Genomic DNA, 26601 nt, shown 5'->3' with positions numbered 1-26601 from the left:
GGAGAACTGGACGCATTTGAGAGCGATCTTTACACTCAGTGTCTAGAATTTCTTTAGACTATTTTAGAGTTTCAAATTATTCTAGAAGGTGGATCCCAGATTTGACCGTGCTGCTGCAATGCAAACATTCCCTCCTTGCCTTCAAGGAGCATTTGGAACACCATCTCACCTTGAGTTTCCAGCAGATTCTGCACAACTTCTTCCAAGCCCACTAAGTAAATGAATTCGTTATTGGCTGCACTGGGCAGGAAATTCATCTCGGGTGCAGGAGGTTTGGGAGGAGGGATCTCCAAGAGCGTCTTCTCCAGCTGCTTCCGCAAGGCGAGCTTGGCGGCGGCCTGCCGGCTGGCCGGGGACTCACCAGCATTCCCCATGGAAGCGGCACTGCTTGGAGTAACATTGGCCTGAGCGGATGTCACGGATGTACCTTTGATTGAAGTTGGTGAAGCCTGGGAGGAGGCATGGCACAGGTTAGGGATATGGCACAGGTTAGGGACATGGCACAGGTTAGGGACATGGCACAGGTCACGGACACACAGTTCCAACCCACTGCCACGGGCAGGGCCCCTTCCACTGGAGCAGCTTGCTCCAAGCCCCTGTGTCCAACCTGGCCTTGAGCACTGCCAGGGATGGGGCAGCCACAGCTTCTCTGGGCACCTTGTGCCAGCGCCTCAGCACCCTCACAGGGAAGAGCTTCTGCCTAAGAGCTCATCTCAATCTCCCCTCTGGCAGTTTATTTACAGCACCTGTATGGCAGCATCAGTGGTAGATGTTAAGTTGCTGCTTCAGGGTCTCTCAGGGTTTCAGACAGAAACTCTGTTCACCAGAATACACATTTACCCTTCTTAAGGAAGGAGAAAAAAAGACAGTCTCATGGACAGCTTCATATTCAACCAGCAAATGTGAAATGAGGCACCAAATTCAGTTCAATGAAATAGATATTTCTCCCCAAGACTCCGTAATGGTCTTCTTCATTCCTGTGCACAGCACGTGTACAGAGCAAGGGGAAGGACATGGGAGGGACAAGGAGCAGGAAAGCTCTAGTGGGAACAAGCCACCTCAGTTCCATGACAGCAAACCACACCAACCAGACAACGAGTAATGAAAAGCATTTAGCTCTTCCTCTGGGATGGCAGGTTGGGCACAGAAGAGTCCATGGCACTCACCTGCGGGATGTTGACCAGCAGGCTGGTGTTGGGGACGTTGGCCACGCGGATCAGTCCCTGCTGGATGATCCTCTGCCCCTGAATCTGGACACTGGGGACCGACGCGCGTGGCGCCAGCAGCAGCGGAGGTGGCCCCGTGCTGGAGTGCTGTCGGATGTTGTGGATTTGCTGGGAAGAGACAGAAATGGGCTGAGGCAACGGTGCCAGGAGTGATGGGGAGGGTTAGAGAGCGGGAAGTTGGTGGTGGGAGTTGAATGGGATGAGATGAGACAGCGGCAAAGGAGGTAGGGAACGACAAGAGAATGCAGTGATGACATCTGTGGCAAAGTGTGATGAGTTTTCCCTTTCCCTTTTTCCAATCAAAATGAAACAAGCAGAATGGAACATGAAGAGATGCTCGTTTGTGAGGCCACCAGGTTAGAGCCAAACCAGCCATCTAAGTCTCCAAGTCAAACTTCTTTCAAAGTCCATCATTGCTAAGGCCGTTTCATTTGAAAGGTATTACGGAAACTACTCCTCAGAACATGTTCTTCATAATCAGACCAGAAAGAAAATGAAATACACCAAATCTCTACCTTCCTTCTTACTGCTGGCTGTGCACCACACCAAAGAGACCTTGCACTGCAAAAGAAATCCTCATTTAACAAGGAAATGTTTGTTCCCTGATATCTCACAGAAGTCAGCATTTCAGAAGAGCGTATCGAATCGAACATTGCTTCAGTGCCACCACTGTTTGCTGTCAGAGCTGATAAAGACCCTGCGAAGCAGCACTTTCAGCCTCAAAGTGAACTACCTCATTTCAGCAGCTCTTATTCAATCACAAGACAGACACAATGAGGGAGTTTTTGCATTTGAAAAGGTGAAATTGAGATGATAGAAACAATCATGAGGGGGGAAAATGGAAGAAGGAGAGACTGGGTTTCATTTCCTTTTGCTGTTGCTCCCCTAAAATGCATGTGAAGCTGGTAGCCTGTGAATTAACCCACAGCCAAGGGAAGCAGCAGTGCAGTTGAGGCAGCTTCCTCCATCACCACAGCACCTTCTCATGCTTCACTGGAAGCATATGGGACAGTATAATACATAGGCCTGGAATGATGCAAGAACTTCCAGTGGCAACACATCTAACTCATCTTAAGAAATCTCAGCAGGAGACTCACAGGTTCCCTCAGATGAGCAGAAAGATGACTGGTTTAGTGCAGATGGATTAAGGAAAAGCCAAGTGGATCCACCACAAGGGAAGCACTTACCTGTGCTCCTCTGACAAGAGGTGGCATCACTATCTGCGTGTTCTGCTGAGTTCCTAACTTGGAAGAAGTCTGCTGCCCTCCACGGACCAAGGGAGGAGGAATAACAGTGCCTGGCATCCGTGTAGAAGAGGTCTGCAAAACAGAGGATAGTTTACTCTTACTGTTTTGTTCATAGTTTTGTTCAGGGTGTTCATACTCATGCTCTCTTCTGCTGCTTGCTGTGCTGATAAGGCAGGGTCTGAAATCTTATGGAAGCGGTGGCAGTCTGGCTACACACCCAGGGCTTGTTCTCCCTCATCCTGCACAGAATCCAAAGGGTGAAGAGCAATCCCAGACAACATGTTCCCCTGCCCTCCCACCGCTGGAGTTCAATAGCTCAAGGACTGTTGCATTGAGACACACCATAACCCGAGTGTCATAGTGGGGGGACACAGTGCAGCTCTCCTCTCTGGCTGATGGGATGGATGCAGCATCTCTCTTGAGCCCATGGAGAGACTGGAGGACAAGAGATGGCCAGGCTGGCTTCAGTGCAGCCAGTGTCCAAGAGGCAAAAAGAAGTGTATTTTGGGGTGGATGGAGTAAGAGAATGGGGAATACAAAACTGCTGTCTCCAAGGAGAAGCACGGGGCAGACAGGAGTTGGAGGTGTGGGCACGTGCGTGTATGTGTGAAGGGAAAAAGAAGAGACAGGTTTCATACACCACTAACATTCCTGCAGAGCATGGAGCCCGAGGAGCACTCACTGCTCAGGAGCAACCAACCTCTCCATCTTACTCGTGTGGCTTTACACATCTCACCACGTCCCTTGCTCAGGCCCCAGCCTGATCATCATCTGTGGATGAAGACTTCTAGAACCACTCAAGCTCCCACTTCCATGAGTTACCACGTGCACACACAAGTACACATTTAGGCAGGTGGGAAGTTTCATCCCCTTGTTATGCCTCTTTTGCATGAAGACCAAAGGTTAACTCAACTCCTGCACACAGGAATTAGTAGAGCTGTTGCAGTCAAGCAAAAGCAGACAGAGGTTAATTTGCCCAAACACCACAAGTTAGAATCAGTTCAGTTCTGGATTCTGAGCTCCCAGCTCTCTGCTCTGCCCAACCGCAGGTTCACTGTCTGACCACTGAAGGTGTAACTTGTGCTCCAGTTCCTCTGAAAGTGCTGTCTTCAGTGAAGGCAACTTGCCTCAAGGAAGAGATTATTGCAGCTGACGGATTGCTGTAGGTTTTGTGGCTGCTTCACAACTGAGTAACGAATGTCCCCGTTCCCTCGAGTGGTGCGTTCCGGGGGATCTCCACTTTTCCCAAGTGAAAGCATTTTGTGCTGAAGCACTTTTGAAGTTGTTTCAAATTAGCCCACGGTACATAACAAGAAATGGTTTCAGTCCAAGAGCAAAACAAGACACTAGAGTCAAGAGGCAGATTAGGCTGACAGATGTCAGTTCCCCAAGGCTTTTCAACATTCCATTTAATTTCGTCTGAACCAAAATCCCTTCTACCACCATGTGCCTTTCAGCCACCAAGCCAAAAGTAAAGATCTTGTCATTCACTCAGCTCTTAGTTAAGCACACTGAAGGCACAATTACATCCTGAGGGTACGGCAACAGGCTGCCACAATACTTCTACGCCCTAACTCCATGGCATCCTCTTTATGGACTTCTGGATGTAGAGTGGATCAGGATGATCGGCCACTGAGAAATAAGCTTCTGAGAGTTACCTCCCTGTGACACCACTTTCATCTCCCACCCCGGTCATTCTTAGAAAGCTTAGAGTGGGGTTTTGGGAGTTCAGAGCTGGCTCCAAGCCATTCACGTGATGGGACTGTCCTGTGCACCTCATCCTCTGCTCCATGCCCTACGCTTGGCAGCCTGGCCCCCCCACTGACCTGGAGGGATGGCTTGCCAGCAGCAACACTCTGCGGTCCCCGCACCAAGGGCGGAGGGGTGGCCACAGCACTCCCAGAGGAACCAGCAGGCTGGAAGAGGAAAAACCAGAAAGAAAGCAGACGAGTGTAAGGGTGTAAAGCAGGATTACAGAAGCTAAGGGAATAAAAGCGGTTTACCTCCTTGTGCCTCAGGAAGAGCATCTTCAGAGATGGTGGGTTTCCCCCCTCCCCATCCCTTTCCTCCTCCAAGCATCTCAACATGCACATTTAAATGAAGAAATTATTAGGTAAGCATAGATAAGATTATATCAAGAAAATAAGGAAAAAAGTTTAGGAAAAAAAGACTTCAGATCTTAAGAAGTTTAGGATATGCCATTTCACCCTCGTTAGTTCAAACATCCAGAGCTCATTGGTCAGTGTTCAGCAGCATGTTGAGTGATCCAGGTACTTGCATTAGTTTTAATCCCATCTACTCAAGAGCTCATAAGTTTGGGAGAAAGACACCAACAAACCAACCCAACCCAGCCAGGAGAGCTGCTGTTAACATCCAGGCACACCAAGCAGTGCGATTACAGCTACACATCGCCCCCATCACAAAGCCCAGCAAGTCAGCATCCCTCGCTGTGAAATGAAATGGTTTAATTGCCGTTGTTACATGTACTTGAAGTTGAGCTGGTGCCTTGATGGCAGCACGTGGGGTGCTCGCCCACCCCCATCGCCTCCCAGCCTCCTCCACTCTCCCCTGCACACAACTGCTCTGCCAAAAAAGGGAGGCTTCTTTGCTGGGTTAGTGTCTGATGAGAACAGCACACAGTTGTGTGAGATGTGGGCTGGGGAGAAGGAGAGGAGGAAGGGAAGGGAGCTCAGAGTGGGAGGACTGAACTGTCCCTTCCAGGGGGAGGTTTTGGATGAAGGAACTGTGCAGCTAACCCCAGACTCATTTCACCTGGAAGACCTGGAATCCAGGCCTGGATTTCTGCCACGCAGCACAAAACGCAGCCCTCGGCTCCCGGAGCCTGGGGTTCGCACCCTACCTGTCAGCACATTGGTTATGTGCAAGGATCTCCTCCATGTGTCTTTCAGCAATCTCCAAATGGCATTAAGGACTGGATGGAGTGTTTAGTAAGTGGGAAAGTATCACATTCATAAACACATCTGGGTTTTAACAGAAAGATCTTCAGCTTTTGAATACAGTTCATAGGAGAAACTGTCTTGTCTTGGTCTTGGCAAGACAAAAAGGAATGGTTCACAGGAGAAGCTACCCTAAACTTCATCAAGGTTTTACGAAAAGTGGAATGTGCTTTATCTGAAAGGGCTCTTATGTTCCACAGGTTCTAGCACCTACCCCAGTTACTTCATTCCTTCCCTCCCCAGTTCAAAAGATGAGCTGTAAGCTTCGATAGGATGATAAATACCTTCTGGATAGTGGTCTCCTTCTGGATTTGACTTTGCCGTAGCTTTTTCAATAGCACAAGTTTTGCTTCTTCTAACCGTAACTCTTCTTTTAGCTGTTTAATCATCCTCTCCCGCTCCTCTGGGCTGCTTTTCTGCAGGGCAAGAGAGGATGGGAAAGCAGGGAGGGGGAAGAGGGGAGCACAGACACCATACAGGTCACAACAAGGATTTACAGCCCTGTAATTGGCGCATGTGGCTCAGTATCACTGCCATGCAATGTATGGACACAAACTGAGCATGGAGCAAGAACTCAAAGGGGAAAAGAAAGCAAGTTTTGGAGTTGTTTTCACAAAACAAGCCAAAAAAGCAAAACAAGGAAATGCAGTTCAAATAAAACCTCAGACAACAACTCTGTGTCGGGTTATGCTGAGTAAGGGACATCGCGCCCACCAAAAAGCCCGTTCAGGAAAAGAAGGGCATCAGCCTTTAACAGCTCCAAGACTCCCCACTTGCAAATCCATCTTCAGGAAAGGATGGATCCACCCGACCTACGAGCACAGGCGCCTCTGCAGGAACCAGTGGTGTGGTTGGTTTTATTCAGTTGGCACACTAAGAGTGAGTCAAGCCAAGAACTCACCATGAGCGCCTCTGTGTTGGTCTCTTTTAATGCTATTTTGGTTAACCCATTCATCCTAGGGCTGGAAGGTTCATTATCAGATAACACTATCACATCCGGGGAGGGGACTCGCTTCTCTCTCTTTAGTTCACTGCAAATCAAGAGCAAAATACAGAGAATGGGTTAATAAAACCAAACAAACTGCTACTTCATGCTGCATTTCCTAATGCTAATGTCTGGAAGTCGTGACTCTTTCCCACCCCAGTTACTGAATCTGAAGTAAACTCAACACAAACCATTCACACTCCCCCATTTATCTAAGCTTAGGTACTTTATGGCATTATCTTCTTCTTACACCAAATCAATTCTTTTCCCCTATTGAGAGCACAAACCTGGAGCAGTCTCAACACCAATGGACACATCCACACGACACCACTGAAACCCAGTGAACCACATCCAGGCTTATAACGATTTTAACTCTTTTTCTGCCTTTAACACTCAGTGCTGGCTGCACCTTCCACCCAAACTCCTGACAATAAATCACCTCTTGGCTTCACTGCTTATGGTTATCCTACAAGAAGAGAATCTTAAGCTCCGTGAACCAAAAGGGACAGAGGTGACAGGATGTGACAGCAGACGCCAGCACCTCTCCTCCACTGCACAAGCCAGTACCTGTCAGATCAGCTCTGGTATCAGGATTTGGGCTTTCAAGCTGTGAAGCCAAAGGATTTCAGAGCAAGGCTTGCAGCATGGGAGGCTGAGACGTTGAACAGGAACAGGGCACCAAAGTCTTCTGCAGCACCCAGGTAACGGCAGAGCTTGGGCCGACAGTGAGGATTTGAGGAGGACACAACACAAGGCAGTTTTGTTCTGCTTTAAACGCAAAGCCAGAAGCAGGAGCAATCAAACTGCAAGTGAGAACCTTCTGTGTATCACTGTATGAAGGAAACTGCAGGAAGGATTTGTCTCGAGCAAGATGAAGCAAGTATGTCAGTGTGGTTTGTCCTGCCCTCGAGGATATCCTCATGTGGCACATGAGCTTTGTCATTTGAATACCAGGCAATTACTTCTTAGACTAAACAGCAGTTTCTACACTTAACTGACAGCCACATTTAGCAGGAACCCAATGATTAACAGGAATTAATCATTAGGATCTTCTTTAGCTACAAAGAGGCTATTCACACCAACTGATGGCACTGCGGAGCTGGGTCCCCCCGGCAGCTTTAGGAGACACGCACCCGCAGGGAGGGCAGCAGGTGTCAGGCTCCGGATGCTCCAAAACCAGCTCAGAACCTGCAAACCCCAGCTTTTAAAATGCCATTTCCACGGCAGTGCAATAAAGACGAAGGCAGGAGTGTCCTCTAGAGGGCACAGCGAGGCAGGGAACCCCAGGCACCGCAGCTCCCGGCTGCTCTCAACAGGCACCGTGGCACACGTGAAGCGTTCCCAGCTTTTCCCTGTACCTGAACCGGCTCAGGTCGCTGTCGGCAGCGCTGGGCCGAGCGCTCCCTGGCTCGGGGAGCTGCTCCCGGCAGCGCCGAGCCCTTTCCCGACGGGAACTGCGCGGAGGAGCGACAGAATCGGGGCTCCTCGGCAGGCCCGGGGCTCGGATCCCTGCTGCAGAGCGGGGGCAGCGCCTGCGTGGCACAGGCACCACCGGAGCAGCCGAGGAGCGCACCCCGAGCCAGCGCAGCCCCGACACGGGGGCTCCAGCAGCCCAAGGGCAGGAAGGGAGCTGCCAAGCGCTACGGGGTCAGCGCAGCCCCAAGGCCAGGGTGAAGGGCTGCAGGGAGCCCCCTCGGCCGCGCTCCGCAGGGACGTCGGGGGAGCCCCGCAGGTCCAACGGGACCGCACCGGAGCCGCCGCCGCAGCCGAGCTCCGGCTCTGCTCCAGCCCGACCCGGTTCAGATGGCGGCACTGAGGCGGGGGTCACGTGACCCGCCCCCAAAAACCATGGCAACGGCCGGTTGGAGCCGGCACGGCCCCACAAGGGCTCGTCTTGGGCGCTGAGGTCGGGAGCAGGCACCGGCACCGCAAACGGAGCGGGGCCCCTGCGCCCCGGCACCGCAAACGGAGCGGGGTCCTTGCGCCCCGGCACCGCAAACGGAGCGGGGTCCCTGCGCCCCGGCACCTGTGTACGGGGCAAAGTGAGAAATAGGGGAAAAAGAGAGGAAAGCAGCCCCAAGTGTACCCCGTCCCACACCACAAAGTGCTCCTGGTTCAATTCCCAGCCGGGATGAGGAAGGCTGAGCTGAAAGATGCTGCCGGCCGAGCCCAGGCTTCCTGGGATAGCACAAGGAAGAAAGGGTAATCCTGGACCGGCTCTATGGCGTGTGCTGGTGACAGCGATGGGACCTCAGCAGCTCATCAGCAACCGGAATAGTCCTGATCCTTGAGGAAACTCGGGCAAGGGAGCTGGAGCCCAAGTAGGATGGGAACGGCTGAGGGAGCTGGGGGGTTCAGATGGAGAAGAGAAGGCTCAGGGGGGACCTGATGGCTCCCTACAGGTGCCTGACAGGAGGATGGAGCCAGGAGGGGCTGGGCTCTGCTCCCAAGGAACAAGGGATGGGACAAGAGGAACCAGCCTCAAGCTGCACCAGGGCAGGTTTAGATGGAGCTGAGGAACAATTCCTGCCCCAGAGGGTGCTCAGGCATTGGAACAGGCTGCCCAGGGCAGGGCTGCAGGCACCAGCCCTGCGAGTGCTCACACACCGTGGAGATGAGGCCTCAGTGCCATGGGTTAGGGGTGGCCTTGGCAGTGCTGGGGTAAGGGTTGGACTGGATGAGCTTAAAGGGCTTTTCCAACCCAGTTGATTCTAAAGGGACGAGGAGCTGGGGTGGACACCTCGACAACTGCCCTGTTCTCCAGCATTCATGGATGCTGCTCCTGACAGCTCCATTGTAAGGTGCTCACCTAGGAAAAGCTGCCCGAGCAACCACTACATTCAGAGTCTGAAACTGGGGATCTCCACAAAAGCGTTCCTCACGTCTATTGAGGACCAGCTCCACACTGCCTCGGAGCCTGCGGCCATGCGACCTCAGAGGAAAACCCTTCCTGAAGTGGGGAGACACCCTATAGTCCTTAAGGCAACCCACTGATCACAGCAACCAAGCCGACTCAGGGCTCCAGGATCTCCCTCCTCAGCAGCACCGCACATGGAATGAGGCGGCACAAGAGGGAACTCCAGAAGTGTTCACACCAGAACTCTGCCTTCCGAACCGAGTCTGCCTTCCTCGGTTGTGAGCCTGTGTCAAGCAGAACAATTTAAAGCAGATGTTTCAAAAGAAGAAAGACAATGGAAATATCACCACTTGCAGAAAAATACTGCTCCTCCTGCGGGGATCTGCCCCGCTCCTCTGACCCTTCTCCTCCGAAGCCATCGGGCAGATCCTTCAGCTAAATGAAGACATTGCTCTATCATTCCCCCTTCAGCTTCCCAAAGTCGCTGTCTCAACGGCTTGGACTCGGTGCTGGAAGATGAAAGTGGAGCTGCTGCCCAGCTCCCTACACCCATGTGAGCATTCCCAGCACTAACAGCACTGGAGCGAGCCACGCTGGTTTGAGGAGCCAAGCACAGAGGTAGACGCAGCTTTTCGAAGAGATTTCCCCTTTGTGCAGGATGGAAGTTCCCAGGAAGCACAAGAGTACAACTGAGGAGGACGAAGCTTTTAACACTAATAAGAGAAGGAGACACCCAGGAACTCCTGGCTCTGTTGTGGGGGCTCATGCTGCAGCTTGGGGAGCTTCAGGATGTTAACAGAAGAGCTCCTGTATCTCAACAAACAGCCTTTGCATTCCTCATACTGCTCCAGAAGCATCAGACAGAGAATGAGCTTCATTCACAGAGTAGACCCTGCCCGTGCTCCAAAATGCCCTTTCGATCGCTCCTCCAAATAAAAGAGAGACAAGGGTAAAATCAATGCGCTGCTCACTTGGTTGGAGTCACAGAGCTACTGACCTGAAACGTGCCATCCCTCCGAGCAGAGCAGGAGCCCTCCCCAGCCTCACCCTGCTGATCCCAACACATCCCACCATCCGCAGGTAACAGAGGGAAGCGCCACAACTGCTTCAGGCTAAAGCTTCATCTGCATTAGCAAATATGCAACAGTTTTGCCTCAGTCCATTCAACAACTCTCATCCAAAAATACTTGGCAAGGGAGGAAGACAAACAAGGAAAGAAAGAGCAAAGCAGTGGGGATTTTTCTTTTCTTCCCCCTGGAGATGTTTTATCTCCATGAATCAAAGAAGCTGCAATGGATCTAGCGACTGTGGTGTGAAACTGAAGCAAACAAACTCCATCCCTTCCTCTGAACCGAAGGGAGGACACTGGAATCCCACTCTCTCGGTCTGCATTTCAAACAAACCACTAAAACTGCCCAAGAAGCTCTGGCATCAATTTTATCACAATATCCTTTAGCACAACACGCGCCAGGAGGTGCAGACACAACGTAGATAAGCTGAAGAGATCCAAAGCACAGGGCTGTGCTTTATTTCCAGGCTTCCCAATGGGAAGAGAGGAGCTTACTGCTCCTCACTGGCTCTGCCCCGAACACTGCTCCCAGTAAAACCCAGTAAAGCAGCACCAGCTGCATCCCACCATGCTTCAGAACACGTCAGAGCTTCCCAGTCAAACCCTTTCAGTTAGGCAGGGTTCAATGAGCCTTGGCCAGATGAAACCAAACAAAACCCACCCCAAACCCTGAAATCCCTCAGAGCTCCAATGTTTAACAGCCAAACCTGAAAACCCATAGCACAGCCATGGGGCCCAACTTCCATCCAACAACTTCTAATCAATGTCATTCCTCATCATCCCATGTAACAGGAGGAGAAAGCGATGGTTCTGAGCTTCCAGAGCAGTGCAACGTGTCACAGACACAAACCAGAACCACCAAGACCTAAAGTTGAAGGAACTTCGGAGTTCGGAGAGATGATTTGTCTGCCTGCACTAAGCACAGCGATGCCTATGAGCTCCTCACCCTCCTCCCTGACAGCTCTCATGGGAGCAGCAGCTCACACGAAGCTTCAAGAAGCAAGATCTTCGAGCTGGGGATCTGATAGTTGAGCATCCCAGAAATGAGGAGACAACAGATGGGCACAAGCAACTCTTGTGGAAAACAAACCCAGCATATCACATGCACACTTTTTACCTTGCCCAGGCTTCATTTCTGCTTATCAGCCAGCCCTGACCTGGTTTTGATCAAGGCACAGTTCATGCAGGTTCCATAGTTTACGTGCTGATGTCCCACTCTTGGCAAACATAGGAACACAAGAAAAACTAAAAGATGCTCAACTGCTTAAAACCCAGTTGGCTCTACAGGACATGTTCATCCCAGGACTGCTATCAAGACAAAGCAAGAACTGGGAATAACAGATAGAAGCCAATTCTTGTATCTGTGTTTCATTAACAGTGTCACCCTCACCGCTGCCACCCTGCCCGTGTGCTGTGACAACACCATGTCCTCACTCTCTCCGTGCACACTGAGAAGCCTCCTTATTTAGGATCCTGAAGGGAAACACATGTTGAGGTTATCTACCCGGGGAGTTACTGTAATTCCGAGGATTTAAGATAGCACAGCACAACAACCAAGCACAACACAGCTGCTCACAGGGTCAAGCAGTAGCCTTGCCTGGAAACACCCCACACCTCTATGAGCAAAGTTTTCCTACAGTTGGGATAACAGCACACTGCTCCTGCGGGATTCCCAGTGCTCCAGAAGAGAGGATAATCTGTCCTTGCAGACCTGTCTGAGCACAGCAGCTCCCATCCAGAGCCAGTTACACAGCCGTGTCCGGAACGATTGCTCCTGGTCTCTGCCAAACCTCACTGAGGAATCCTGAGCTGAACTAGTACAGTGTATGCAACGTGTTCACACTGGATGGGTTAAGAAATAGTACTAGGAAAAAAGCCCTGGAAAAGGGTCGGGATCCATCCTGGAGGTGAAGGGAGCTGTGCCTGGAGCACAGGAATGCAGTGAGGTGCAGCAGGCAGCACACTCCAGGAATGGCTGCAGGAGGAAGGCCTGGCCTCAGCAGGAAGCAATGGATGCTCAAATGTGGTGGGAAACTCAGATAACAAGGGAAGGAAAGAACAGAGAGATGAAGAAGAGAGGACAGAGAAAGCAGAGCTTGAAAGCACAAGACGACGTCAGGATTTGACCAGGTCTGACAAATGCTCTTTCCCTCCAGTACCCACACTGCCTTAAATCAGAGTATTCCCAAGCAAAGCCATTTCCATGGCGCTGTTTCCCCACCCCACTGCAAACCAGACATGTCCTTCCCCCCATTCCATCTCTGCAGTAGGTCCAGGATAATTACACCCCAGTGGAGCAAGCTCCCATCCCAGTGCTGCACAATGCCAGGCAGAGGAGCAAGGGTTTGGTTTGGCCTTGTGTGACCTCTCATCAAAGGCTTCTACCACTACAGACTTCCTTCTGTTTCTTCTGGCATCAGAGAACGTGCTCTAACCAGACCCTGGTTTTAAATTTAACTTTAAGGTTTAGAAAAAGAAAGAAGAAAATACAATTAGAAGAAATGCGTTTTGAAGTTTCAGGCAGATATTGCCAGAGTATCAGAATATTTCAGGATGCAAATCCATTCAGTTGGCTTTACGTCAGCCAACTGTGATTGCTGCTGGCCCCCTTTTCCAAGGAAAATATTATGTTTTCAGTTCTAGAAGCATTTAGGAAGTTTAAAAGTCAAACACATCACTAAGCAGGAGTTCTACCCAAGACGTTTGTAGCACTTTGGTCCTTTTAAGCAACAGCTCTTTGTTCATCAGCTCAGAAAATCAGCTCGGCTGCTTTAAAGAGCCAAGTGCTTGTGAGGCTGCGAGCCACATTCCTCTGCAGATCAAAGGTCTGGAAAGGTAAGCCCCACAAAACAATCAAAAATTCCTGATGAAATGAAGATCCACCTTCCCTACCAACACCGACGGCACATATGCAAGAGCTCAGCCTCAGCCGGAGACAAGCTTCCTCTGTATCACAGCATCTCCAGGCTCACATCACATTCGCTTGGAGGCATTTGCATCCCGAGGCTGGTCAGCTGCTCAGAGCCACACGCGGACCAAGGGCACTGCCACGATGCAGGGGCAGAGCTCCAGAGCCTGGGAAGCTGCTGCCTGAAGCTTGCAGAATCACTCGCGCTCATTTTTGTCACTGGAGATGACTCAGGGTTTAATTCCTCTCTATTAAGGATTTTATAGAGACAGGCCTTACGAAAGGAGCTCCAGCTTACAAACAGCATCCAAAGCTTCTCCTTGTGAAATTCCTAATTGTGTTTATCACCACTCACATCAGTGGGCTTGGGATCAGACTGCAAGTGGAGTTTTTGTCTGGGGAAGCCTTTTCCATCTCCTTGCTGAAACTGAATACAGCACTATCCTGTTACCTGAAACAGGAACAGTGCACGGAGAGAGGATGCTCTCCCATCTCATGGAAACAGGAGTTACTGTTCCAGCCACTCTCTGGGAAGCTGGAAGTGTGCAGCCCCTTGCTCATCATCACCCTGTTTGCACATCTTGCAACGGAGACAGACACCAGGAGAACAGAAACACTGGCACCCATTTCAAAGATAGGCTCAATTCACAATGAGCACAGGCGTGCGGGGGCAAGTACTGCAACAAAAGGGGAGAATAGCTGGTTCTAATGTATTCAGCTTTTGGTATGAGCAATCTTTTTAGATATTCTCCATCAAACCAGCCTGCATACCTGGGTTCATTCAGAGGTGGTGATGTGCCAAGAGACACCTTCAGAGAGTCCCTCCCAGTCAGCACAATACAACTGCTTGCCATGGAATCACCCATTACCCCAATAACTGCGTCTGTGCAAGACACAAGCTCCTCCTAAACAGCAAATTGAGCAACGTGTGGGATTGTACCGTTGGCAGAAGGTTGAGGAACCTAAACCCTCAAGCCCTCCCCTTCCCTCGATCGCACTGATGGAAGAGGGCTTGTCTTAAGGTCCTGAAGCAGCAATCAGCCTCTTGCAAAGCATCTCTTAGAAAAGCATCAGAAGTTTCGGAATGTTCCCAGATGAAACGCCATTAAACATCAAAGATGCCCATTTTCTTCACAGCACCTGTAAGCACCCTCCTCCCAGTAATTCCTGTGATAAGGGTCTGGTGTTTGCAACTCCTCTCCAACCTGCCCTGCTCTAACACCCAACATCCCAGCGAACAGGGGTCTCCCTGAGAGCAGAGGCAGGTCTCAGCTCGTAGGAATCCCCACTTCGGCAGCAGAACCAGGAATAAACGAGGCTTTGAGAGCTCCTGCTCAATGTGTTGGATCTTACTGCACTAGAAAGACAAAAGCAAGCCAAGCCCTCAAAGGGCTCACAACAGGGCCACAAACTTCCTGATGGATTTTTTTATGCTGGTACAGCCAGGTTCTGAGTTAGAAATAGGGTAGAAGATTTGGAATCAGGCTTTAAAGCGATGCCCGTAAACCTGTGTCAGAACCACCCAGTTCACACGTGTCTCTCATACACAGGGATTAGGAACTCCGAATTGGTGCTTTCAGACGGAAAAACGCAGCCATCTTACGGAGGCTGGACTTTCAAAGGAGAACTTGTCCTACAGAAGATTGCTGCAGCCAGGTGCTGGCTTTTCAGAACACTTCTAGTGTCAAAATCCACAACTTCCTTCAAAAAGACGCTCAGATGTATTCCCACATCCTGCTCCGTCAGGAAGAATCGAGTTGCAATTACAACTCCTCTGTTTAGACAATTACAATCTATTACTTTCCCTTTATCAGAGCTCAGTTCAAAACACCCAAACCACTCTTGCTCACAGAAATCTCAATCAGTAGCTCAAAGCGCATCCTCTCAGTAACGTGTATGGTTTTCTATTCAAGACTGTGTTTCTTTACTCAGCTGCTCATCACAGCTGTCAAAGCCTGGGGAGGAGAAACCACTGAGGAAGCTCCAGCAGTAGCTGTTGGATCTCATGTGAAGAGCCAGAGCTGCAACACAATGCGTGGAATTGGAATCCTCTCCACCTTTAAGACGCACAGAACTTCCTCTTTATGCCAGCTGAGCACGTTTCACTGTGCTGGTACCCCAGATGTTACAGTGTGACTGCAGCACAGAGGCTGGAACTCACCTTTTTGAGGTACTCATGTCCACAGGCTCATCTCCCGTCTGCACCTCCACCTTAATGGTTGCTTTCACCTCTCCACCTTTTAATAGCCCTTGCACTTTGCCAGCTCCAGGATCTGCTTTGATTTTCATGTCGCCTTCAGCGTTGATCTCTGTCCCCAACAGTCCTTTGTCCATTTTCAGTTTCTTGCTGTCCACATCGTTGTGCGGTACCTCACGTTCTAGCGCTCGTTTCTGGCTCCGTGTCCTGCATGCTTCCTCTGTCATTGTGAGGCTCTGGGGAGAGAGCAGACACAAACCAGTTCAACACACTGGGAGAGAGAATGAAGTTGGACAAAACACCTTCGTTTCAAACCAGGGCAAAGGACAGTGGTTACTGCTAAAGAAGCTCAGAAAGAGCAATGAAAGTGTTGCTGGGGTGCTCACATAGCCTATCTCCAATATCCATCTCAGGCTGAAGCTATTAAGCACCCAGCATCACTGTACTTACACTTCTCATGTTAAGCAAAAACAAAAGCCAAACAAGAACACACACAAGAACCTCACTGAGCATCAACTACAATCACCCACAGCCTGCATCAGAGCACAGGAGAACAGACAAACCCCCACACGAGAAGTCTGGCTCTTCACCAAAAGGCAGGAGGACTGTATGTATTTGCCTCCCATGCAAATCAAGGCAATTACAGAATGCCAGATTAGGATCACTCGGGACTGCTGCCATGCCTTTCTGAGGACCTCAGCCTGGCTCCAAGTTTCAGGAATCACACACTATGGCGAGAAGGACCACCACACCCTGCGTGAGGAGACGCTTCCATCCTGCCAGCACTAAGGCACTGCCATTGTGAGCCTCAAATTGAGACTTTCTCCCCTCCTGGGGAAGGAACCAGGCTTTTCCAGGCGGAAGCGTCGGGCTCAGGGGAACCAGGCTTAACTCCTCGCCTGCCGGAGGGTTGGGAAGTTCTGCTCCTGGTGGGCTCCGCCAGCCCGCACTCCGGTACCTGCGGCCACCCATCCATCCATCATCCATCCACCCATCCATCCCAGCGGACGCAGAGCTGAGTCAGGCTTTGATCCCATGACATCACTGGGCTCCACATGACCCTTCCCAGGATGCAGCCTGCGAGACAAAGCACTTTCCAGAAACCAGTCTGAGCCGGCGGCAGGCGACCTGCAGCGGGATCACCCCGGCCGGGCACCGCATCCCTCCTCCTCCTCCTCCTGCTCTTCCTCCTCACCCGCGGCTCCCCTCTGGCTGCCTGGGGACACAGGGGGGCACCACAGGGGTGACCTGGGGTGGGATGGGAGGAGAGGGACAGACCCACCCCCCCCTTTAATTAATTAATTAATTTTAACTGTTCCTCCCATCTCCGGTTTCTTTCTCCTCCTTTAAAAAGGGCTCCAGGACTGAGGCCGACACTCACCACTGGAACAAAGTGTTTGCAGTGGGTTTTAGCAGTGAGAGATTAACATAATTACACAACATAATTAACCTCTGCTCACCCTTCACCCCACCCCCCCGCAATTCAACGGCATCACATCAGCATTATGTGACACTGTCATTTCACAGCAGCAGCCCCATGCCAGTGACCACAAGTTTCTCTGCAGGGTCTTGGATGAAACAGGGGTATTTTTTTAGGGGGGGTCGATACAATAACGGCCAAAAAGAGCGTTTCACAGCAAGGGTAAATTCACATTGGTATTTATGGGGGTGAGCAAACAGCACCCAGCCCAGGCAGGCAGCAGCACGGCGCAGCTCAGCGCACCCCAGCAACAGCCCTCGGAGAGCAGCTTTTAACCACAGCAGCACCTCGGGTTGAGCATCTCTGCTGACGGTGCAGCTGCACCGCGACCGCTGCTCCCCCCCGGAGCCTGGCCAGGAAGAGCCGATCTTCCTGCTGCTCAACACCCAAGCGCGCGGCTGGCACAAAGCACGGCGCAGCCATCGCTGCCTTACACACCCCGATGTGCTGCTCATCACAGGCAGGAGGAGACCCCCTCCAACCCTGCTCTGGGTTTATCTGCGGGATCTTCCCGTTCTCCAGCCTCGCAGGGATGGGAAGCAGCAACTCCAGCAGGTGCTGATGCGAGAGCTGCAGCGAGCAGCGCAGCAGGCACTTGGGCTCCAAACTTCAGCAACACTGACACGATGCTGTGTTTCTGCCCCTCTGGTTTTTCTGGTTTGGAGCGGGACAGGGAAAGGCACTATCTGGAACTGTATCGGGGTATTTCACACATCGCACACAGAGCTGCCAGGCAGAACTCTGTGCACTCAGGGCTGAACCTCGCTTACCTGAGTTCAATCCCAAGCAGTGGAAATGAGCTAAATCTCCTCCTGGCACTAAGGTTAAAACACAGTCAATGCAGTTCAAATCCTAACGTAAAACCAGGTCATACACAGCAAGTGCCTCACGAGGTACCTGCTTTCTACCTAAGCAAGCAGCTCACGTCAGAGTGATGGAGAGAGGCAGGCACCGAGCACCCCACTTGGAGCATTTCCAGGGGCAAACCCTTCGTACACAAACGCCTCACAAAGGTCAGGCCGAACAGATTAACAACCTCGATGAAAACACAGCATGTACCTTCTGACAAAGCCCTCTCCTAGGACAAATCCTCAAGGACACCACATCATGCACCCTGTGATTCCCTTCTGAAGAGCTGCTTCTAACGCCATCAGCGCCTCCGCATCAGCCACCCACAAAAAACCCCGGTTCCCTTGGCTGCTGCTGCCACAACTTTGCTGCAAGTCCAAATCCAGCCCAAGTTTTGTGTCCGGAATTCACAGCATCTTGTCCCGAGGATGCAGCAGCCGGGGCCTGTGACTGCTGGAGAGAAGAGGGGTTAGCTGTAACCCAGCTGAAGCTGTTGGGAAGATCCATGTTACCGGGGAGACCTGACGAGGAGACTGCCCGGAGATCTCTGCAGCTCAGTGTGAAGACTGCAAGTGCAGGCTCAAGGTTTATTTATAAAGTCATGGAGAGATCTGGTTGCACAGCTCCCCAGCCACAGGAGCGATTAAACTGTATTTAGTGTGGATGAGCCCTAAACCCAAGGTCCTGTAGCTTAACCCTTTCAAGAAATGGTCCCAGGAAACCATTTGCTAACATGGACACAGATGCTGAGAGACCTAAAGGAAAATCCCTGTAGCGCTGAGGGAAGGGGAGGACTAAGAAAAAGGATAAAATAATGAGAAGGATTTCTTCAAGGCAACTGTTTTGCCTCTTTTCAGAAGGAAAGATGAGAACTGGTAATGTCAGACTTTGATGGAAACCGCCTGGGTTGATGGGCCCCATCTCCTGCAAGTCTGAGGGCACTGGAAGCAGTTTAGGTGAGGCCCTGGCAGGATCTATGTCTCACAGAAACTACAAACCCCAGCCCCAAACAGTCTAAACCCAAGGTCTGTAGGAAGAGGTTAAACACAGATGGGTGCCCTGGAAGAGAGGAGGAGGAGGTGTGCCTCCAGAGAGCCCTGCGCCAGCAAAGACAGGGTCCTCCTCACGGAGGGTACACAAGCAGCTCCCTGCAGGACAGAGGAGGGCAGAGGAACCCAAACCCACCTGGAACAAAACTCTGGATGGCAAACCTGGCAAATGCCTGAATCGCCATCACCCAAGGAGGGCACCCCAGAGACTTCACCACCACCAGGAAACAGCTCCTTGTCCATACACACTGTGAGCAGCCCTTGCGCCTGCTGGACTTCTGGAGATCACATCTGCACCACCTGATTCCATTAGATAAGAATAAAGTCAGCTGGATGGGCCTGAAGATCCAGGCTGTTCCCAGGATATCGCCACACTCCCGAAGCTACTCCCCAAACCCTCACTTCTGCTTCTCCACCGTTAAGAGCAACACAAACCCATCGCCACCAGTAGCTTCGGTTCAGCTCCGCTCCACCTTGTGTTTGAAAGCAGGAAGAGAACGCAAGCATTACTCAGGGAATTTTAAGTTTTATGGAAGCTTCTGCTTTTTATGCCAAGGAACAGCATAGCTCAGGGCAGAGCACCCAGGATGTGAGCAGCAAACACTCAGCTGTAAGTGCTGTCGCTGTAACAGATTGAGTACCACCGTCAATTGGAAAGGCAGTTTAGGATCCCATACAAACCACTGCGCACCCCTCAGACTCAGGCCGTTACAATGGTCACCCGGGAACCTTGGCAAAAATTCCTCTCCATGCAGCCCCACTGCCCTCTGAGCACACTGACAACAGGAAAAAACCCAAGTCTGGTAAATGCTGTGTATGCTTGTGATGCCACCTGTATGCTTTCCATTGGGAAAAGGGTCCTGGCATCTTCTAAACCCTTTTGCCCTCCAAAGAGCAGAGCAGCAAGACCAAGAGAACAAACCTGGTGTGGCTCAGGCAGTGTCTGCGGCAGCAGGGAGGTGCAGGGCATCCTCACAAAGGGGATGCTTGCAGCATCCACTGAAGGAAAACCCTCACGTTCCAGTTTAAGGCTTGGGAAATTAATTACTTTGTGCTCCTGTTTGCTGCAGAAGTAACATGAAGACAAACCCATATTTAAAAGCAGCAACACCCTTTCCTTGCTGTTTGTGATGTTTGCTTCCACCCTTCGCCACATCACACCAAGTTACCCAGATCGCCTCCTCTCCCCTTCGGGACTGATCACTTCCTCATACAAACTCCAAGCAATTCCTTCACAGAGAAGTGGTTCTGCCTTTCCCACTGGTTTGCACAACTTGGTAGTTTGAAGTTAAATGGGATGAAGTTAAATTTACATCCTGATGCTGTGCTGGAGCCATCAGCAGTGCTGGGCAGCAGATATGGGTCCAGCACAGACTATCTGCAGCGGGCTCAGAGTCCACTGCAGCCACACAATCCTCACTCCTTTTGGTAGCCAAAAGCAAAGCTCAACAGCATCATCTGGAAACTCTTACAGCAAAAGAGGGGGGGCAAGAAAGCTGAGGAATAAAAAAGCCAAGGTTCCAGAGGCAGAAACAGGGAGGTTCCAACACATCCAGTGCACCCCGAGCGCTTCCTGAAGGGAGCTGATCACAGCCTCGGTGCCCGAGAGCAGCGGCACAGACCCCACGTGCGCAGCAGAGTGCAGGCCAGGCAGGCACCTCAGATCACCCCCATGTCCCCTAGAAATTAACTCCTCATAGCAAGATGTAAGCAGTTTCAATAGGAAGTCACTGCTTCACCTGAGCTTATTTTCCTGATACAGAATCATCAGGGTGGAAAGGACCTTAAGATCATCCATGCCGTAACTGTTCCTGCCCCGTATACTCATTAATCACGAAGCCACAAGTGAAATTACCTAGAAAAAGTCATTAAACTGTTCCATATCCGTGTGTGTGTGTCTGATCTACCGTGGGCGTGTGTGCTCGTGTGTGCACTCACATGGGCATGTGCATAAACGTGCACACAGAGAAGTTCACAACCTGATCACGTAGATGTTTAACAAAATAAAGGTGTAGAAAGCCAAAGAACCACATTTCAGGTTTTTAAGGACTAAACTAAAACACCACCATGAGAACAGAGGTTATTTTGCAGGTTGGGGGGGGGAAAGTCATCACTCCACACCTGGATTCAACCAGAACTCCATCCTGCCCCCATGGAGGGCAGGCAGAAGCCAGAGGCAGGGGGGACGGATCTGCTCTCACCATGCCACCAGGCTTGATGCAGCAGCACCAGCCGAGGGGCCACGGGGGGTACCTGCTGCACTGCAGGCATTGGGGAGTACCTGCAGCACCGTGGCCACTGGGGGTACCGGCAGCACTGTGGCCATGGGGGTACCTGCTGCACCAAGGCCATTGAGGGGTACCTGCAGCACTGTGGCCATTGGGGGGTACCTGCTGCACCAAGGCCATTGAGGGGTACCTGCTGCACTGTGGCCATGGGGGGTACCTGCTGCACTGGGGCCACTGGGGGGTGCCTGCTGCACTGCGGCCATTGGGGGGTACCTGCTGCACTACAGGCATTAGGGGGTACGTGCTGCACTGCGGCCATTGGGGGGGTACCTGCTGCACTACAGGCATTAGGGGGTACCTGCTGCACTGCAGCCATTGGGGGGTACCTGCTGCACTGCAAGCACTGGGGGTGCCTGCTGCACCATGGCCATTGGGGGGTGCCTGCTGCACTGTGGCCAAGGGGGGTACCTGCTGCACTGGGGCCATTGGGGGGTGTCTGCTGCACTGCAGGCATTGGGGGTACCTGCTGCACCAAGGCCATTGGGGGGTACCTGTAACACTGTGGCCATGGGGGGTACCTGCAGCACTGCGGCCATTGGGGGGTACCTGCTGCACTGCAGCCATTAGGGGGTACCTGCTGCACTGCAGGCATTGGGGGGTACCTCCTGCACCGTGGCCATTGGGGGTACCTGCTGCACCAAAGCCATTGGGGGGTACCTGTAACACTGTGGCCATGGGGGGTACCTGCTGCACCAAGGCCATTGAGGGTACCTGCTGCACCGTGGCCATTGGGGGTACCTGCTGCACTGCGGCCATAGGGGGGTACCTGCTGCACCAAGGCCATTGAGGGGTACCTGCTGCACTGCAGCCACTGGGGGTACCTGCAGCACTGTGGCCACTGGGGGGTACCTGCTGCACAAAGGCCATAGGGGGTACCTGCTGCACCGTGGCCATTGGGGATGCCTACAGCACTGCGGCCATAGGGGGTACCTGCTGCACCGTGGCCATTGGGGGGTACCTGCAGCACTGCAGCCATTAGGGGGTACCTGCTGCACTGCAGCCATTGGGGGTACCTGCAGCACTGTGGCCACTGGGGGGTACCTGCTGCACCGTGGCCATAGGGGGTACCTGCAGCACTGCAGGCATTAGGGGGTACCTGCTGCACTGCAGGCATTGGGGGGTACCTCCTGCACCGCAGCCATTGGGGGGTACCTGCAGCACTGCAGCCATTAGGGGGTACCTGCTGCACCGTGGCCATAGGGGGGTACCTGCTGCACCATGGCCAAGGGGGGTACCTGCTGCACTGTGGCCATTGGGGGGGGTACCTGCTGCACCGCGGCCATTGGGGGGTACCTGCTGCACCGCAGCCATTGGGGGTACCTGCTGCACCAAGGCCATTGAGGGGTACCTGCTGCACTGCGGCCGTAGGGGGGTACCTGCTGCACCATGGCTCACCAAGGGTTAACTCCTGCCATTTTGGTGCCATTCACGACATGTCCATTAAGGGTGTTACATAACAAAATGGCAGCTTTAACCCTTCCCTCCCCGGGCTCCCGCTGCTCTGTGCCCGGCCCAAGGGTCCGGGGGGGGCCCTGCTCTGCCCAGCGCCCACGGGTCCATGGAGAAGGAGCCCACAGAAGTTTCCCGGGGGAAGCTGCCCTACCGGCCCAGCAGAGCAGAGCATCGGGCCGGGGCTGCCAGCCCAAGAAACAGGGTGCAGGGCAAATGTGGGGTACCTGGATCTGAGCCCTGACATCCCCACGGCTGCTCCTGCCGCACCTCCAGCCTGGCAGAACCTGCTCCTGTTTCCATGCGAGTGTCCAGACTCAGGCTGTGCCCGTGCCACAGCCCTTCCAGTGCAGGAGGAACCACTCCAGCCCGGACTGAGCCCGAACAGTTTGGGAAACGCGCAGATAAACGCCTGCGGGAAGGCACAAACTGGGGCTGGGAGCACCACAGACCTGGAGTTCTGTGTTTCACCAGGACCTGGCAGCTGAGCTCCCACTGAGCGCTATTTGTGTCAACTCACCTTAAAAACCACCATCGCTATTACAGCCAAGTCTGGCTCCATGAACAAGCCCGAGCCGAGCGCTATCTGAGGGCTCTGTGTAACAAAGACAGAAGCATTCACAGTTCGCGACCGAAAGCTGAATGAGCCCCACAGATGAGATTAAACACGGAGCTGTGTGCACGGAAAAGAGCCGTTGTCTCTGGAAAACAACCCAGTACTTGCTCCGTTTTCATCACAACTCCACAAGCGTTCACCACAAGAAGAAAACACCACAAAGCAACCAAAAACCAGCAGCCAAAGACCGCTGCTTCTCTCCTCAATACCTTTCAGCAGTGTTTTACGGGGGGGGGATCCAGCCCGAAGCCGAGCCCTGACTCCTCAGCCCTGCCACAAGGACGCCGATTCCCGGCGCTGCTCCCAGCTTTCCGCATGCTCTGGGATCGTGATTCATCGCTGTAGTTTTCAGGAATGAGCTGCCTGGTTCAGGATGCACTTGGGTCACTGTCACCAATGCCTGGGGGGGGTTCACCACCCTCATGTGAGGCAGCCAAAGGATTCGGTCAAAGGCTTTGGGTTAAAAGCCACCAGCTATGACCAGAAACTTCACCGTGGTGAGCAAGACTCCGCTTTCCTTCCAGGTATGGATTCTGCAGGCACATTGACCCTCCCAGACAGCAACCCCGTAGTCCCAAACTGCTCCCCCAGTGTTCAGTCTGACTCCAAAACCTCCCACTTCAAGGCCCACAACTTGATTTCAGCTTCTATTGGATGGGAAGAGATTTCCATATTAAGGGACGTAAATTGCAATCAGATCCTCAGCCCTTCTCCCACCTCCTCCCTGTTTAATGCATGCTTCTTATTAGAGGAGGGATCTACGTTGGTTCATTGATTTTAATGCAACAGCAGCAAAATTAGCATCCTTAAATACTCAGTCACAACAACGATCAGCTTTCCCAGCACCACATGCTGTGCATACTCTAATCCAGGCAATTCCTTGGGTCTTCTGCATTTGGGAAACTTAAGGGAGGCTGCTCCAAGTGCTTCATGGTGGATTGCCACCTTCAAGCCAACACAAATCATGTCACAGAGCCACAGAAGGGGAATTGGTGTAAGTGGATCCAGAGAACAAGGCACCAAAAGAAAGCTCTGAACAACTAAGGAATTGCCTCATTTCCCAACGCCAGATCCTAAGGCTTCTAAAGAGAACTCAAAGACAATGTGAACCCTGAGGTTCACTGCTTTGGATGCTGCATCCAGCCACTGCATGAGGGGTCCGTTCGACCTGAGTTCTCCCTCAAGTCTTAAGGATCTATTTTTGTCCAGAAACTCCTGGGCAGGAAGTCTGGTAATGACTGTGTCTGGGCTCTGATTACCCAAAAGCAAGTCGATTCCTCAGTGCAGGAGCCCATAAATACCAGGTGTGATATGGGTACAAACCGCAGTATTTGGATACCAAGTTGAATTGGCAGAATAAGATCCTCTGTAACTGGTTTATGTAACGTGGTTTATGGTGATAACCCACCGAACAAGACAAACTGCCATCACCATGGTCAGGACATGTACACGGGATGCTCTCTGCTGCTCTCAGTTACTCCTGATGGCAGCAGGAAAGGTGGTTTCCTGGTTTCATTTGGCCTTTTGGGCTCACGGAACACGCTCCTGCTTTACAAGATTCGGGTGCATCTGCCCTAAAGAGCCAAACCCCATCAGTGGTGCTCCTGGCCCGCCTCACTTGACAGCGGAGCCGCAGCAGCACACACAGGGCAGCGGATGAGGAGAGCTTTCCTTGGGCTGAGTGCTGCCGGCGCTCCAGGGGCTCTGCAGAGACGGCGTTGCCATGCCCGGGGTTGCACAAATGATCAAAACACAGAGAGAGCCTCAAGGGAGGGGTTTCTGTGCATTCGCTTTTGCTTCTCCTGCTCGAGAACAAGACTGGAGCTGCTCCGAGTGCCCAGTGAGGAGGGGTGAAACCTCTCTGCCCTTTACATTGAAGAGCCCAAACCTACTCTGGAGCGCGTGCTAAGCGCTAAGTGAAAGGTGCCTTTTGGTGCAGGCACAGGAACCAAATCCTGATCCCAGCTGAACGCGGACAAAGGAGCTGACGGTGTAAAAGAGCAGGAGCCGGTTCCACCCTCCCAGCCCACCTCCCCGTGTGCAATATCAGACACTTGTCCCCGTCGTATTCCCAGCTCCTACCTGTCAGTGAAGTTCATGGGTTCCAGGGGGGACCCTGACCAGGCTGGGCGGAAAGTGTCTGGAGTGAGGATCCTGCGGGAGAGAAGAGGGGTCAGTGCAGCCAGGACGAGCACCACCATCACCTGGAATAGGGTAACCTTTCAGCACTTGGCCCCGTGTGGAATATTGCATCCTAGGAGCTGAAGGAAAGGAACTGCATTGTGTCCGGATGCTTTTGGGTTAAAACCAAGAAGCACACACAAGAGTATTTTAAAGGCACTGCTTTTCTTACTCGCTTTAGTCTTTGCTTCTTGTGTTAACACCCCAAGAGGAAACCAACTACTTCTTGCTATCTCGGGGCTGTCCCAAACATCTGCTGGAACCAGCATTCCCGTTTCCCACCACCAGCAGTTTCCCCTCGAGGAAGAAGAGACCTGCAAGACCCTTTCCGGATCCCACATCACTATTCCCTGCGCAGGCTTCAACGGGCCGAGAAAGGGGGAAGCAACTTCTTGGAGAAGTTTTTGTCTTGTAGGACAACACAGAAAACTACAGGAACGGTCTCATGTGTCCCCTGCTTCTTGCTGCAGAGAAGGTTCTGCTGGTCAGTACTCACTTATGCTTTACAAAACTCCCTTTATGAGCCTGGCCCTGCAGCCCATCCCAACCTTCCTTCTCCCTATGAAACACCGAGGGAGGACACCCTTTCCACACCAGCCATTACCTGCACGGGCAGCACCGGAGCCAGCCCCGCGCCCCACAGCCTGGCTGCAGGTGGGACAAGGGGCGCACCCGGGGCAGCCCCGGCCGCAGCAGTGGGTGCTGCGGGGCAGGGGCTGCGCAGCGCTGGAGGTGGAGCGCAGCGGTTGATGCTCGCTGCTGCCAAGACGCCTGCCTGGAACCGGGGCTCTTGTTTCTGCTGAGCCACCACCAACTGAGTCATTTCCCTCCACCGAACGGTGCCGAGTTGCTTGCTCCTGCCCACAAGGCAGGACGGGAGCTCCGCAGGCTCTCGGCCTCCTCTCTGCATAGGGGAGAAGGGCTGTGAAGGGTCCCCCGCCACCCCTGACACCTACCCCGGGAGCAGACTACAGCGCTCAGCTCATCCCAAAGGATTGGGCCAGGTTTTCCCTGTTTGACTGATTTTAAGCACGCCAAAAGGTTCCAACAGGTTAAATACCACCAAAGTGCACGGAGAGAAACTTAATGGATCTACAACTGTATTCTAGTCCCTGCTCAGCTATCTAGAGGGCAGGTCTTGCTAATTATAGCTCATCCTATTAGTCCAATGCTTTTCTAATTAGAAGCCCATTGAAAACCATTGCAAGAGCTACACCAGGGCCTTCAGCAGTGCTATAAAACC

The 26601-nt window shown here is 52.4% G+C and overlaps 1 protein-coding gene across 8 annotated transcripts in view; it reads right to left on the bottom strand.

Moving 5' to 3' along the window:
• GATAD2A (GATA zinc finger domain containing 2A) overlaps nt 1-26601 on the bottom strand; it is a 55032-nt gene that overhangs the window by 6004 nt on the left and 22427 nt on the right. For 4 of the 8 annotated variants that reach the window (XM_065658930.1, XM_065658931.1, XM_065658933.1 and 1 more), the window contains exons 2-9: nt 25260-25331; nt 15411-15682; nt 6332-6461; nt 5715-5846; nt 4300-4389; nt 2414-2545; nt 1167-1334; nt 170-449 (exon numbers count right to left, since the gene is read on the bottom strand). In XM_065658930.1, coding sequence (XP_065515002.1) covers nt 170-449; nt 1167-1334; nt 2414-2545; nt 4300-4389; nt 5715-5846; nt 6332-6461; nt 15411-15673 — 1195 coding nt within the window. In that variant the 5' untranslated portion in view covers nt 15674-15682; nt 25260-25331. Of the gene's footprint in view, nt 1-169; nt 450-1166; nt 1335-2413; nt 2546-4299; nt 4390-5714; nt 5847-6331; nt 6462-15410; nt 15683-18960; nt 19053-25259; nt 25332-26601 lie in introns of those variants that run through there. The other 4 variants (XM_065658936.1, XM_065658935.1, XM_065658932.1 and 1 more) reach the window with 3 other exon arrangements.

The sequence above is a fragment of the Lathamus discolor genome, chromosome 21 (assembly GCF_037157495.1).
Source record: "Lathamus discolor isolate bLatDis1 chromosome 21, bLatDis1.hap1, whole genome shotgun sequence".
In the NCBI taxonomy this organism is placed as follows: domain Eukaryota; kingdom Metazoa; phylum Chordata; class Aves; order Psittaciformes; family Psittacidae; genus Lathamus; species Lathamus discolor.
The sequence above is the reverse complement of the archived record's forward strand: the minus strand, read 5'-3'. Positions and strand labels throughout refer to the sequence as shown.